Source organism: Mya arenaria, chromosome 8, assembly GCF_026914265.1.
Source record: "Mya arenaria isolate MELC-2E11 chromosome 8, ASM2691426v1".
NCBI lineage: Eukaryota > Metazoa > Mollusca > Bivalvia > Myida > Myidae > Mya > Mya arenaria.
The window spans coordinates 51,035,214-51,050,964 of NC_069129.1; the positions used below are offsets into that span (position 1 = coordinate 51,035,214).

Consider the following 15,751-nt stretch of genomic DNA (forward strand, 5'->3'; position numbering starts at 1 on the left):
CAACAGGAAGCTGTAGTCAGAGTAAAGTCCTGCTTTACACTTGAAGCAAAAGCAGTCTGTTAAAATCATGTAATGCAATGGAGAAAAACTACATGTATATAGATGTACATGTAGGGCTTAGGCAGGTTTAACAAAGGGCAGAATGCTGTAGAAAAGGGACGGGGTGCTAATAGTGAAAACGGCACATTGAATCAGGCAATAAAGAACTTGGACATTTATTTTTTAAAGGTGTTTTCAATTAAAGCAGTGTTAGGTTTCCACTGCTTCAGTTTGTATGTAAATATAATCCTATAATAAGCTTTTTAAACAAAAGCAAAGGAACTTCCGAAGTATTTGATTATCTAAAGTATTCAATTCTATGAAGATAGACTGGTTCCCATGCTGGTCTCCTTGAAGGCAGAAGGGTACTACAAAGAAGGAATGGGCTCAACATCCTCCTATAACTCCTCAGCTAGAACCCTTAGAACAGAATGAATCAGCTAGAAAATAAACAGAATGGCAAAACAAAAACTTGTTATGAAAAAGGAAAGATTATTTACATGCATGTTAAATAGCAACTATATGTAAAAATGTAGCAATGATATGAGATATGTATCACTTCTATGGATACATTATTGCTAATTATTATTATAAATATGACCATTTTCTTCTGGCTTTATGTACAAACAAGCTTATACAAATATGAGAAATTATTATTCCTACACGCCTGCATTGCAAAAAGCCCCATGTTTATTGTTCATGTTTGAATAAATTAAAACAAGCATACATGTAATAGTATGAAACATAATAAAAACTTTATAAGTATCCTATTTTCTATCTAGCGTTCTATATATATATACATATAGTACTTTTCAATTTTTTATGCAGATGGTTACAAATTAAGTTTCAATTTAACACTGTAAAATGTTATGATGCACAATATATAATACAGGGCTTTTCACCTTCTTTTCTAGGGGCCGAAATTAGGCTACTTCACAATTGGGAAAAATGGCATATTTCCCAATTTCCAGATATTTTTTTCACAATTCCCAGATATTTTTCCCAAAAAGGAAGATCTTACTTCAAAGATTTACAATAAAAATTTATTCTGTTTGAACAACTTATTCTTTTTATCTTTTAAGTTAACATCGGAAGAATTCTGTATAATTTAAATGTTATTCAAGGACCAATTAGTCCATATATTGTGTTCAATTCTATCTCTTTTTTAAAACTATTATCTCTCTCCCTCTTTTGTCATTGCGTCATGTTAAAAAAGCGAAGTCAAAGACATGATTTCTCCCCCAATAAGATCTACATGTGTATCAATTGGAAGGCCATACATTTTAGACTTTTCAAGCTTGACCCTGTGGAGTGTTTGTACACATTTCATATTAAAAAGGTCATAATTGAAAAAAATCAGCTAGAAGTAGACTCACATGTAAAATATGAGCCTGTATTTTGTAACATAAGTCCCAATTTTCAGAATTTCACGCGTTTAAATTTCCCAAAATGAAAAGGCTAGGCCTCTTCACAATTTTTGGTGAAAAAGCCCTGTAATATATATAATAATTTTCTTTTGTTTAGGCAACACATTTGTAATACAGTACATTTATACTCATTCTTGTATACCAGAGCAATGATGCTATGCATACAACAGATTTATCATGATCAAACACCTCTGATGAATCAAGATGATTTATACTGTACATGCTTGATTCGATTCGATTGTTGCATTAAAGTATGGAACATAAAATTTAATACTATCAAATGTTATAATACACAATATCAATATCTTTATTCAATTTTGTTATGCATTTAGTCAGTGTATACAATTGTCAATAATACATTTAAAGATTTGTAGTATTAAGAATTTGAAAATGTATAAACTATTTAATTATGTATTTTCAAACCTATTAAACATTTTGGAATGCTTTTGTCCCTACTAAAAAAGGCTGGCAGTAACACTTAGATATATACAAATGTAAGATGTTCAAGTTTATACAAAGTTCTTTCCATCACAAAAAATTGAAGTGATATTTTTTTGATTTATATATATCGCTATACTGGAGTGTATATATATACTGTCCCGTCCCTACACAGCACGACCAGGGCGGGGTAGCGGTCGGTCATATATGCTGGCATAGAAGTGGTACGGTAGTCAAATTTCCAATTACATAACATTCCTGTGTAAAATTTTGTAAATGTATGCTATAAAAATATATATAAATATCAATTTAATTCTGCTGTTTATTTACTGACATTTATATAATATCCTGTATGTTTTAAGAGAGTTGTCAGACCAGAATGTCAGCAAGGTGGTGTCCATGTCCGGTAATGAGACGAAGGTGCGATCTGACTCGGGCTACGAGCATCTCTTCCTGTACGATTTCTCTTTCTCCTCATTTGATCGCGAGGATCCGGAGTACGTCTCGCAGGAGAATGTATACACTTGTCTGGCTCAGCCCCTTCTTGGCAAGGCGTTTGAGGGCTACAACACGTGCCTGTTTGCGTATGGCCAAACAGGATCAGGGAAAAGCTACTGGTAAGTTAAATTTTAGTGGCTTGAAAGTCATTTGTTCAACCTATTAAAAAAAATGTTTTGGTGAGCAACATTATTTAGTATTTATTGGCAATTGCCTGATTTCATATTATTTGTAAACGGAAAAATGGATTTTTTCCCCCAAATATGGCTTTTTGAATAGGTACATGTAGTTAAAATATAAAAACATAATTAATACATTATTAGTATATGATTAATGAATTTTTAAGAGGTTCACTGAACCAGAATATCATATTGCTTTTGGAATCAAATTGTCATTATCAATTCAAAAATGTAAATGAATAATGATCTCTCAGAAAGACTCAAGATATTGTTATCATTTCATTGAACCTCATGAGTCTATTGACAATAATTAACCATTCATGTCAAATAAAATACAGGGTTCTCATTATGTTTCGGTTGAACCGTCTCACATTGTAAAGTAACAGATCAGCTTCTACTTCTTCTACTTAAAATTCATTTAGTTTTCCAAATTTGAACCAGCCCAATTGCCATTTGAACCATCCATTTTGGCCGGCAGCCGGTTCTTATTGAGAACACTGAAAATATGTGCCAAATGAAAGAACAATTACAATTTGTGTGTGCCTTTGTTGCTAAACTTAACAAAATTTATTAATAAAATGCTTTTGAACAATATCTGTCAGTATTGGAGAAACATGAATAAAAAAAATCATGAAATGTATTCAAGGTATACATTTGTATCTCTGTGCATTCATCCAATCCATTTTCACTTTGCGCTGCTTTCATTCAGTCTATGTATAGAACAATAAATAAAATATCATGAAACCAAGTATTAAGTTACATCTCTTTGCAAAAAAGTTTACCAAAGATATTTCATATTTTTCATTAAGCATGGGATGTTTGCCTAATTTCCTTTCGCTTTCTGCTGCAGCATTATGGGACATGGCGAAGATGTTGGCATTATTCCACGCTTCTGTGAGGAGCTGTTTTCACGTGCACACTTTGCCAAAGAACATGACAAGGTATACAGTTTAAACTTGAACAAGATTTTTTTTCATGGCAGCCCTTTTTCCCCAAATTTGGGGAAGTATGGCGGGGCCTTTTGACAGGGGAATTTTAACTTGTATATTGCAAAATTAGGGAATTTACAAAAATCATGTTACCATCATGCAAGCTAAATTATCGATTGTCTGAAACTTAACATGGTGCCCACCTGATCTTTACCTGTTTTCACAGTTTGACAATGAAAATATGACTTCTACAGATAGTAGTAAAATAAAATTTCCACAATGGGGGAATTTTTGACACAACCTGGGGAAAAATATATACTTTACTCCATGGGGAATGGGGCCCAATATCGACCCCAAATTTGCCATAAAAAAGGGCTGCATGGCCATACTGTTTACGAAAATATGACACAACTTAGCAATTAAAGTTTAAACAGTTCTAACCTGGTGACATGCAACCCCATCATTCATTTGTAGTGTAAGACACTGACTGCTTCGCTCAGGAGTCTGTTCCTCCTCCAATACATGTACATCTAACAGACTACAGTAAGGTAATGAAGAGTTTTCGCCAGGTTTTTAAAAAGGACAGGGTGCTGCAGAAAAGGGACAAGGTGCTGGGGGACAAAAGGGCACTTTGTATCAGGCAATAAATAATTTCATAGAAAATGTGGAAGTTGTGCTTATTCAAGAACTAACATTAGGTTTCAACTACTAAATATGTCAAGTGTGTTTGAATTCATAATCATATTTCGTTTTAATCGCAACAAAAGAAATATTTGATTATCGTAAGTATTTAATTCTTTGAATCGAAGGCATGAGGGTGCACATTCTGGTCTCCATGAGGGCAGAAGGGTGCTTCCAAAAAAGGACAGGGTGCAGCACCCTTCTGTTATCCTCCAGCTTAAACCCTAAACTTACTTAAAATCATGCTGTTCATTATTTTTTTTTCGAATAAATATGGCATTTAAACTGATTTTGAAAGGAGTGAATATATATAAGTTGCTCAATCGCTGTATTGTTGATCTTTTATGAATCGATGAGAGAGATGTTTTATTGAAAATATTTGCAGACACAGTTGTTAAAATAATTTCTATTTTACTGTATAGCCAATAATATCGTATTGAAAAAACCTTTGAATTGAACCCTTTGCTATTGTACCATATTCAATTGTTCAGACGAACAATAGTTTCAATAAACCAATTAGTGGGTTGAATGTAATGAATGCATTGTATTGTAAAAATTGTTTATGTATGTTACTGTGTAGCCTCCCCATTCAGCATTTAAAACTCTGTAACACTTTGTTAAAGACTTGTTACAAATTTAGCTCCTTTTGAATGTCCTATTTTACTGAATTTCCAGAGGAGAAAAAGAGTAAGTTTTGAATTGTGAAATCTCAGGGCTTCCATGAAGAATTTGAAAGTATGAGCTCACTTACCTTAATTAAATATGTCAAGTTTAATCTGAAATCTGGAGTTAAATCTCTGGAACACAAATGACTTGTATACTTTTGTCTTGATATAAAATTTAAAATAAAATAATTTGCAACTATCACTTCAACTTGCCAACTTAACAAAATTGTATTAAAAATCATATTATTTCATGGTTTATTGCAAATTTAAGCCATAGATGTAACATTGGAACCAGATATTGATATTTTGAACAACCGAGTCTTAACCTTTGGAATTTTTCTCCATAATTATGGAAGTGGTTGTTCATCCTATTTCTTAAATTTGAAAGTTTTAGCCCATTTTAAGGGAGTAATATATATTAAAATTCCTTTTATGGAAGCCCTGAAAGCGGCATGAAAAGTTCAACCAGTTTTCCCTTTTCAAAATTATTCGTTCAAATATAAACAAAATATCTCTGTACCAATCTTTCTTTTCAAACAAATAAGTTTCCAAGATGCATTAGAACATAATGTTTGAACTTTCTTTTGCCAAATAGCCTATTGTAAATGATCAATGCATTTTTGGTTTTTATTTGTTCTTAAGCATTATGACTTTTAAGTTACAGTATATTATATAATATATATTGAGCATTTTAAAGTCTACCTAAGGGGTCAATATATTGGCATGAAAAAACAAAGAAGCAATACAAGTAATGTATATTTCTTCAAAATTATCTACAATTTCTAACTTCAGTATCTTATGTTTCTTGAATAAACTATGTTGCCAATTTGTACTATTACGATTGTCTGTGTTATTTGAAGAAAAATGTTTAGGTACCACCCATACCTCTGTATTGATATACGGTAGCCCTCGCATAGTTGTAGTATTTGTGCAAAAACTTTAACCTTGGGTCATAACTAAAAAAACATTCAACAATTTTAAATGGAACTTGGTACACATGTTGCCAGATACATTTCACTCATGATGTACAGCAAGGCCCAAAATTATGGCTTCTGAGGGGTTATGCCTAATTTTTTTTATTGAAAAAACCACTGTTCAACTGGTTCAATGCAGGGCTCTTGTTCCATCTCCCCACCTTGGACAGTTTTGCCTTTAAACTATGTATTAGTCTAAGATAGGCCTCAATTTAAGATACGATATTCATAAAGTTTAAAAATCATTTTTAATGCCTTTTAATCTTATATTTAAGCCGCTTGTCTGCTGTCTTAAACAGTACCACAGAGATATTTGACAACTTCATATCTCTTCTTTCAAGTGCGATATATTCTTAATCTCAAATGCATGATGTTTTATCTATATTATGTGCCGATGAATTAATTATTCTACAAGGTGAATATTTGGCCTTTGGTGTATTAAATATCAGACAAAGAACCTGTAGTATGATAAAGTGGTTATGAAGTGAAATATTAATTTCATTTTCTGGGCTGTTCATCGATCTTGGGCTGTTGGTGTTATGATGGCTCCATGATGATTTTATCTTGAGTTTATTAAATTTAAAAAAAGAGAGGATGAATTAGCTGTTGAAAACCCCGATTTCTATATTAAATATTAATTTTGTTACAGGTTTTCCCAATCGATTGGTTCAACTCTGGGCTGTTAGTGTCAGGGTGGTATTACTTATAGCCTTGTAAATCAACATCAGTGCTTGTTAAAATTAGTTTATGTCAATGATGTCCATTTTATTGTGAATAAATTAAGTAAATTTATACCATTGAAAACCGATTCTCTGTCGAAGCCACACAATAAGGTAAATGTTGAAAGCTCTTTAAACAGTCACAACATTCTCAATATTCAATATTTACTCTCCTCAAGGGTTTAACTTGTAAATCTGTTAGAAATAACAAAAGATTTGCTATTCTTCATTGAAGATTTTATTGATAAAAGTTGACTTTGCAAAGATTTAATTACAGGGAATTTTAACCTTTTAAGCAAATATTTTTGTTCTATATTTGTAAATTTCTATAAGAATATAAACAAAGAAAATGCTATAAAAATGACAGCCCAAAACTTGCTGATTCAGTTTGTTTTGATTTCTTTATAAAATAAGTTCCTTATTTGTGTCATTACAAAACAGAAAAATTAACCATGGTCTATATTTAAGTCATTTTGTAGTCTTTGAAGCACAATGAAATGAGTATTATGTTGAATGAGTTATAATATCTAATTAAGAAATTCCTTACTTTTTTAATTTGATATGATTACGATAAAAGTTTGTTTTTTTGGAAAAAAAAACATACTGCAAAAACAGTGATTTGTATGTAGATGTCTGCCTCTAATACAAGAGATATGGCTTCCAGTCTCACCAGAGTCCCGGTTCAGAAAAGATCATAACTTTAAGATTGGTAAATTCCAGGCGTGACCCTGTTTAGGACATAAAGTGGTTTCAATGACATTTATTGCAAAGATTCTGCCTTTTCTGTCCACAAACACTCTTAATCAGTCTTAGGTTTACAACTGAGAGGTTTACGAAGATATGTTATTGAAATGAGGCCCAGAGACATTCTCTCTAGCCCTCTCTTGAAGGACAGTAGTTCTGGTTTCACCATAGAAACAGACTAGAAAGTGATTTTAATCAACTTGCTACTTGGTTTGCTGTCAGAACCCTCACTCCACTTTAAAGAATAGGGTCAAGCATGGTGGAATTTTGAAAAAATGTATAGAATTTTCAGTAATATAATTCACCTGAAGTTGTTGTTATGGTAGTTCTTGTTTATCAACTTTAATTACATTTTAAAATTATTTCCACAGTCCTCAACAGTCTTATCTATTTAGTTTTAAACATCATCAATTTTTTTTTAGAAAAACGTATTTGTGGGTTTTTGAAAGTGATTATTCTAGGAGGGAAAATTTGACTTGAGAGTAAAATGAAAAAAAATGGGTGAATGAGACATATATTTGGCCTCCAAAAGAGCAGAGTAAGGGCCCTGACTGTCTTTATGGGATCAAACACTGAGCCATTTTAGACATTTATTGATAGATTTTAAACACTAGCACAACTGACATGAAAACCAAAAGGTTTCGATCAAAGTCTTGATGCTGTTTTTAAGCAATATATTTCTTCTGTTGTTTTTTTACACATTAAGTCTTTCCTCTCACAGATAAAGATTCATGTGGAGATCAGCTTCTTTGAGATCTACAATGAGAAGATCCATGACCTTCTAGCATCCAGTAACCATGGCAACAGCAAGGACAAGAAGGTTAAGAAAACCACAGTAAGTGACACCTTTGCACAGATCAAGTTAAAGTAAAGTTCTAAACCCAGATATTTTTGTAAAAGAACAATTCTTTAGATATAATCAGAAGCAATTATGTTTTGAAAACTAAGACTACATTCCTTCTTATTTGAGAAAAAAAAGAGATTTTGTTGATGACAAAAAAGAGTTTGGAAAGGTCCAAAGGATTTTCTGAAGGTCTGTAGCAGTAGTATTTTGTAAGACCCACAATCGATTTCTGCAGACTTTCAGGCTCACAAAAAGTTTCACCAGTCGTAGACTTTCAGTGTACATAAACATTTTATGTAGACTCTTGTGTATTGGTACAACAAAGATGCTTATGTATAAATTATACAATATGTGATTGAATGCTAATAAAATGTTGTGTTTGAATGCATTTTCCAGTTGCGAGTAAGAGAGCACCCATCGCTAGGCCCTTATGTTGAGGGTTTGTCTACGTTTATCGTGACCTCGTTTGAGGATGTGGAAGGTTGGATCACCCTTGGCAACAAGAATCGTGCTACCGCGGCAACTGGCATGAATGACAAGAGCAGCAGATCACACTCAGTGTTCACCATTCTACTCACACAAACAAAGGTAGGTTTTAAGATCAATGTTAATTGAAAAATTATAGATTCTTATCATGGCTTTAGAGAAAGAAAATAGGTTGGGAGATTTAAAAAAAGAAAATGTCTTTATTTAAAAATTGGCTACTTAGTGATTTTTGACCACATACAATGATGCTAAATAAAAAAAAAAATGGGATTGGTTGTTCTGAACAGTGGCAGTCTTAACTTATCTGGGGTTTTTTTCTCATGCTGAGTAATTTTCAGAGATTAAGTGTTTGTCATTTAATTTAGATTTTCTCTAGAAATCGAAGTAAAACACATTTACAAGATTTGAATTCTTCAGCCTTTGACTTCTCGGTATCAGCTTTGAATCGGTTCAATTAAACAACACTGCACTTGAGCAATGGAAATGTGTGCTCAAATTTACGTGGCTTTTCCAACTAATAAACCTTGTCCAACTAATAAACCTAATTAAACTTTGTATGAAAAACACATGGCAATAAATCATAAATAGAATAAATAATTGGTGGCAGTGAATATTGTCAATACAAGCTGGTAGTTTTCTTTGTTGTTAGTGAAACAATCAAAAATTGTTGACTACCATGTGCTATTGATAGACGGAGACCCTTGAGGGACAGCTTCACGATCACTCCACCACGTCCAAGATCAACCTGGTGGATCTTGCCGGCAGTGAGAGACAGTCACAGGCACACACCTCCGGGGAGAGGCTCAGGGTAAGAAAGGGGGCGTGGACAGCTCGGGATCAGTATACATACCTTGTAATTAAATGAAGGGATGCAGAGTTCAGAGTATTTATTTTACCAGAGACTTTTGAAAACAAAAAGAATGTACAGTAGAAACTCACTAAACCGGACAAGTTCTGGACTGGGCAAAATTTCCGGTTTAGTGAGGATTCCGGTTTAGTGAGGATTTGATGTACGGGGTAAGTTTACTCAAAATATTAACTGAGTTAACCTTTAAAGTCTTTTGTCCTCTAGGGACAGTTCAATTCTCCGACGTTAAAACGAAGGTTGAGACATGATTAAAGCACTTGCAAAAGTGATTTAAAGCATAATTAAACATTTCTGCCTTTTTATTATCATCTTTATTCCAAGTCTAGAAATAAAACAACTAGCATAATTTAATGCTTGTTTAGTATGTTTGTGATTTAACTAACGCACCGCTCTAATTTGATTCAATCATAGAAGTCTTTTGATAAAACAACCCTCCAAAATGATCACTAAATATCCGTTTCTAGTTCTTTATTTTCTGCAACAAACAAATTAATGTTTCAATCAATTTTCTTTTCACAAGTTTGATTATCGTTTGATTATCGCGCGACAGTCAATCCACAGAGCAATCATCATTATCGAGTTAACACAACATCACAGGTGTAATATTTAACGACGCACCGGCTGTCAAAACAAAGTGACACGCGATTCGCGAATTCCTAATACACAAAATTATTTTGACATGTTTGAACATATAAACGTCCGGTTTTGTGAGGTAAAATTACATTGACTACTAACAAATTTTCTCGATTTTTTGTCTGGTATCCGGAATTCCGGGGTTCCGGTTTTGTAGGGATTTTTTTACATTGAAAATAGAAGGGGAAAAACGGGACTTTGAAAAAAGTCTGGTATCCCGAGGATTCCGGTTTTGTGGAGATCCGGTTTAGTGTGTTTCCACTGTACATCTTTTACTGTTTGCTCAGGTGAAATAATTTTTATTGTAGCTCTATCAGACATTACATGCCTGTTAAACACCAAAATATATTGCAGGACTTTTGGATTCTTACCAATTAACAATTCAAGTTGTTTACCCTAGTGATGCTACACATGAAACAAATGTTGATTTGTATATTTAACCACCTATAGGAAGGAGCAAACATCAACAAGTCTCTACTCACCCTGGGAAAAGTCATCTCACAGCTAGCAGAACAGTCAAACATTGTCAACAAACGCAAGAAAATCTTCATACCATACAGGGACTCTGTGCTTACATGGTAGGTTGTAGTTTGGTTGTACGATAAGTGCAATAGTAAGTGAGCATTCTCTTAACCAAGGCATCCCGGTTTGATTCTTGTCCTGTGTGTATTTGAGCTTGGTTGGTATATATATTTTTGTGTAACATCTTGCACAACATCACTTAATATAATGTTGTAATAACTTGGTTTTAGATAAGTGTGAATAAGATAGTTTTAATTACCTGGTAGGACTTTATAACTTGTTGAATAAACAGTCATTTAATTTTTAGCTTGACTATTTGAAGAATAAGGAGAGCTATCCTAGTCACCCGAGCGTCGCTGTCGGCGTAACCACTTATGTTAAAGTTTGCGTACCACCTGAAATATTTTCAAAGTCCATTGACATATGGCTTTGAAACTTTGCACACCATCATGCCCCCAACCTGTACACAGGAGGAGGTTACTCTATCAAGCATTTTGACAAAATTATGCCCCTTTTTCGACTTAAAATTTACGTTAGAGTTTGCATACCACCTCAAATTTTCTTATGATACAATATGCCTTATTTTCTATTATCTTATTATAATGTTCTTACTATTGACCATTCAACAAGCCTTTTTTATTTACACTCTTTTCTATTTACAAGTTCCTGTTATTAAATACACTTTAACAATATCCTCCAGGATGGATATTATTTTATATTGTCAATCACTGAGAATAGTCGAGCGCGCTGTCTACTGACAGCTCTTGTTCTTATTGAAAAGCTCATTTGTGACTCATATATCTGAGTGACTGTGTGTGTAATCTTGCTTTACTTTACTTAAGATTTTGATTCATATAAATAACTTAAATACTTGAAAACTCCCATAAAAAACCTCTTCAGCTGGAGACCACTGACATATTTTTTCCGTTTGTAAATTCTTCTATAGCATTTTTAAAGGGAATACATACATTTTCTTCTGTTTCAGGCTATTGAAGGAAAGTCTTGGTGGCAATTCTAAGACAGCCATGATTGCTACAGTGTCTCCAGCCAATCACCACATAGAGGAGACCCTGAGTACGCTCCGGTATGCCCAGACTGCACGCTCCATTGTCAACATTGCCAGGGTGAATGAAGACTCAAAGGCCAAACTCATCAGAGGTAAGTGTGGCATCTTTATATGCTATAAGTAAAGGCTGGAGTTGTCTTAGATTGATGATGTCATGTCAGCGAGCATCTTTAACTGGCTGTGGGCTTTTTTCATGGCAGAGATGATCAGATCTTAAACTGGCTGTTGGCTTTTTTAAGCATTTTATCTGAATTATTTTAGAGCCAGTGCGAAAATAAGTGTCCGCAAATGTTCATCTTGTTTCAGAATCATTATGTCAGGTCACAGTTTTTGTCTGGAACATCTTAACTGAAGGTCTACGTTGCATGGCTGGAAAATTACCTCTAGATTTTACTTCCGTTTCAGAGTTGAGAGGGGAAATTGAGACCTACGAGCCTAAGGTTAATCTGAAAGCAATGACAATACATCAAATGCTTGGCTGAGATTTTGAATGTTAAGATACAACCTGTATGCATGGTAAATATCTCTTATTTTTAACTCCCTTTTAATTACAGAGCTGAGAGCGGAAATTGAGCGTCTACGAGCATCAGGTTTGTCTGAAAGTGATGACATCACGTCAACATGTCTGGCTGAGATTTCTAATCTTAAAGACCAGCTGCGTGAGAAGGAACGTGAGGTGGAGGAAGTGACGAGATCCTGGCAGGAGCGACTTCGACAGTCAGAGGAACGAAAGGCCGAGGAGGCAAAACAACTTGAGGTGGGTGGACTGATGGGGGATTGTATTTCTTGGTTATGTTTAATTCTGGCTTGAACTCTTACTGCTGAGCTTAGTTAGCAACCCCAGACCATTTTTTAAAAGTAAAATACTGGTATAGCTTATTCATGAACACCACTGAGACGGCTCATTAAGACCTTTACAGAACTTCTTGATTTTTTTAATCAGTTGGCATTTACAAGGCTTATATCGATTACCTGAAGCTGAGAATATTCACTGCTGTGAGAGTCTTTAAGTTGTGGATTGAAGGATGCAAATAAGCAGATTAAATTCTCTTTTATAAGCTTTGTTAATTATGGAAGGCAAACATAACCTGACTTAAGCAGATATATATGAAATTTTAAAAAGATAACTAAAGAACATCATTTTATAGAGAAAAATATATTATTGAAAAAATCCTGATTCAATTTTTACTGCCAGTGCATACAAGTTTATCTTTATCTTTGAACAGAAAGCAGGAGTGACCTTAAAGATTGATAACCGGCTGCCCAACTTTGTAAACCTAAATGAGGACCCCCAGCTGTCAGAGATGCTCCTATACAATATAAAGGAGGGGACGACCAAGGTGGGCCGTATGGGTAACCACTCCAAACACGATATACAGCTCAATGGAGCTCTTATTGCCGATAATCACTGGTATGTATTGATGTGTATAAGGTCATTTACGACAGTTTTTTCACTCAATCCTGGGTTGTTTCACAAGGGTTTAATTGTTAGCAAAACATCTTGTTAAAAAAAGTTTTCTGGTGATAAATGCAAATCTGATCACAGGGGACAGAAATCTGATAAAAAATACATTAGAACTCCATTTGCAAGCTGCAGGAGTGAGCCTTTGGGCAAACTTCTGATTTTGAATGTTACTCTTGATTCTTTCAGTGTGATTCGTAATGAGGAGGCTAGCGTGTCCATCACGCCAATAGCTGATGCTCCAACCTATGTGAACGGCAACCTCATATCTGAACCCACCACGCTACACCATGTATGTTCATGTATTTCAAACTATCTTATGCCACATTATGACTTTATGGGGCTTGGGGCCCATATTCAAAAGCCACAAATGGAAAACAAATCACTTGTGCTCTCAGATAAAATCAAACTATGATACTATGCCAATAACCCATTTTCGCTAAAATTGACCTAAAAATCCTGTTGTTTGATACATATACATGTACAGTGAATTGTACATACTGTAGCAATGCACTATTTTTTCTCTATGGATAATTTAAGTCTGACTGCACTTATTGGCAAATTATTTTACCTTCTCAATTTTAATCTTGCAACACATTTCCTAATTGTAATTTTTTGATTGATTTTAAGTGAAAAATTCATATGAAGACTGATGTGCCTTTTTTACTTTTTAAGGAGGATTGACATAAATTTTGCTGTCTTTTCACAAATAATACACATATTTGTTCTCTATAGGGAGACCGAGTTATTCTGGGTGGGGACCACTATTTCCGGTTCAACCATCCAATCGAGGTTCAGCAGATGAAGAAAATCCGCAATGGGGTTCACACACATGAGATCAAGGACTTTGAGTATGCCAATGCTGAACTGATGAGGGTACAGGAGGCCAGGTAGGGGACACATTATGATTCAATTTGAAATTTGTTATATATTATCTAATTGCACTGAAGTGTGCTAGTTTTTCCCTCCAGCAATGGTACAGTGTATTGGTTTGATTATTGATGCTTACATTTTGACAGCAATACTCACTCCAGTCTTTTTTCAACCACTTTTGACAAGGGGCTGTTGCCTTTCTGACTCGGAAAAGGTCTCATTTTGACTAAAATAGGGAATTTCAATTTTGCTTAGATATGAACTAGAATTGGTTACAGAAAATAGAAATGTAAAAGAATGTCAAACTTTTTCTTGAAATAATTTAAGAAAACATCAGAAACTGGGAATTCTATTTTCACATTTGGTACAACAGTATGTTTTAGTATTGGAAATTGATCTTAACTTTGACCCAAAATTGGTCAGAAAAAAAATCAAGTTTTGTAGAAGTAATATTGCTATGTAACACCAATGATGTACTTTTGAATGCCTTCTTCAAGGGTGGTCGCGGGAGTCATTTGGTTGTTAAAACCTGTCTTATACCTACCTTTGCCCTCACTCACAGGCTTCAGGAGGCCAGACATGCAGCCCAGGAGGAAATGTTGGAAGAAGTAGAGCAAGCGAAACGGGAGGCTGAATTACGACTTGCAGACTTAGAAAAAGAATTGGTATGTTTTTCCTTGCGTACTAATTTAAGAAATATTACACACCACTGAGGGTCATATGACATTATAAGGACCAGCCAGTCTGCCACCGATAATGTATATGGACAGAGGCGTCAGCCGAGGTCCATTCACCTTTGGGGGCAAACTTGTCTCTATTTTGAAGGCAGATAGTCAAGGAAATGTCATAGCATTTGTGTTGTTGTCATAAGTGGTGACGGAGTTGTGTAAAAACTTTATTTTAGGCACTAGAAACTTAGCCATCACTCAAATTCAATTCAAGATATTCAATTGAACTTGGTATACATGTTGCCAGAGACAGTGTTCACATGTGTTACAAGACCCATAACTATGCCTTGAATAATTGTTGAGATATGGCCCTGAATGACTGACAGAAAAACAACAGGCCCCAATTTCTCGAAACTTCTTAAGCTTAACAGGCTTAAGTTGCTTATTTCAATTAGCCAAAATACATACTGAAAATGGATTTTGATCAATGAAAAATGGTTTATTCTGATAATCATACAGATTATTCCTACATAATTTCTAAAATTTCTTGAAGAAGTAAATATAACACATTTTATAGAACAACAAAGATAGTGAGATTAGCTTAATCCTGTTATAAGGGACTTATGAAGTTTCGAGAAATCGGGGCCAGATGAGCATTTGCCTACTTCTTAATCTTTTTTTTATTCTTTCACATAAATTATGTCTCCCCCTCTCTGGGGGAGACATATTGTTTTTGCCCTGTCCGTCAGTCCGGTAGTCCGTCAGTCCGTCAGTCCGTCCGTACGTCACACTTCGTTTCCGATCGATAACTGGAAAACCGCATGACCTAGGATCACCAAACTTGGTAGGGAGGTTGGTCGTGAGGTGTAGAGGATCCCTATTGTTTTTGGGGTCACTAGGTCAAAGGTCAAGGTCGCGGCGACCCCCAATATAAAAAACATTTCTGCTCAAAATCTTGAGAACGGTTTGACCTAGGTTCACCAAACTTGGTAGGGAGGTTGGTCATGAGGTGTAGAAGATCCCTATTGTTTTTGGG

General features: G+C 34.6%; 1 protein-coding gene across 1 annotated transcript in view; it reads left to right on the forward strand.

Moving 5' to 3' along the window:
* LOC128242148 (kinesin-like protein KIF14) overlaps window positions 1-15,751 on the forward strand; it is a 33,442-nt gene that overhangs the window by 3,050 nt on the left and 14,641 nt on the right. Inside the window, exons 2-13 of the mRNA XM_052959214.1 lie at window positions 2,267-2,521; window positions 3,432-3,522; window positions 8,015-8,128; window positions 8,534-8,725; window positions 9,315-9,431; window positions 10,575-10,702; window positions 11,632-11,804; window positions 12,267-12,469; window positions 12,939-13,123; window positions 13,364-13,466; window positions 13,910-14,064; window positions 14,610-14,712. Of these exons, the coding sequence (XP_052815174.1) occupies window positions 2,267-2,521; window positions 3,432-3,522; window positions 8,015-8,128; window positions 8,534-8,725; window positions 9,315-9,431; window positions 10,575-10,702; window positions 11,632-11,804; window positions 12,267-12,469; window positions 12,939-13,123; window positions 13,364-13,466; window positions 13,910-14,064; window positions 14,610-14,712 (1,819 nt within the window). The remainder of the gene's footprint in view (window positions 1-2,266; window positions 2,522-3,431; window positions 3,523-8,014; window positions 8,129-8,533; window positions 8,726-9,314; window positions 9,432-10,574; window positions 10,703-11,631; window positions 11,805-12,266; window positions 12,470-12,938; window positions 13,124-13,363; window positions 13,467-13,909; window positions 14,065-14,609; window positions 14,713-15,751) is intronic.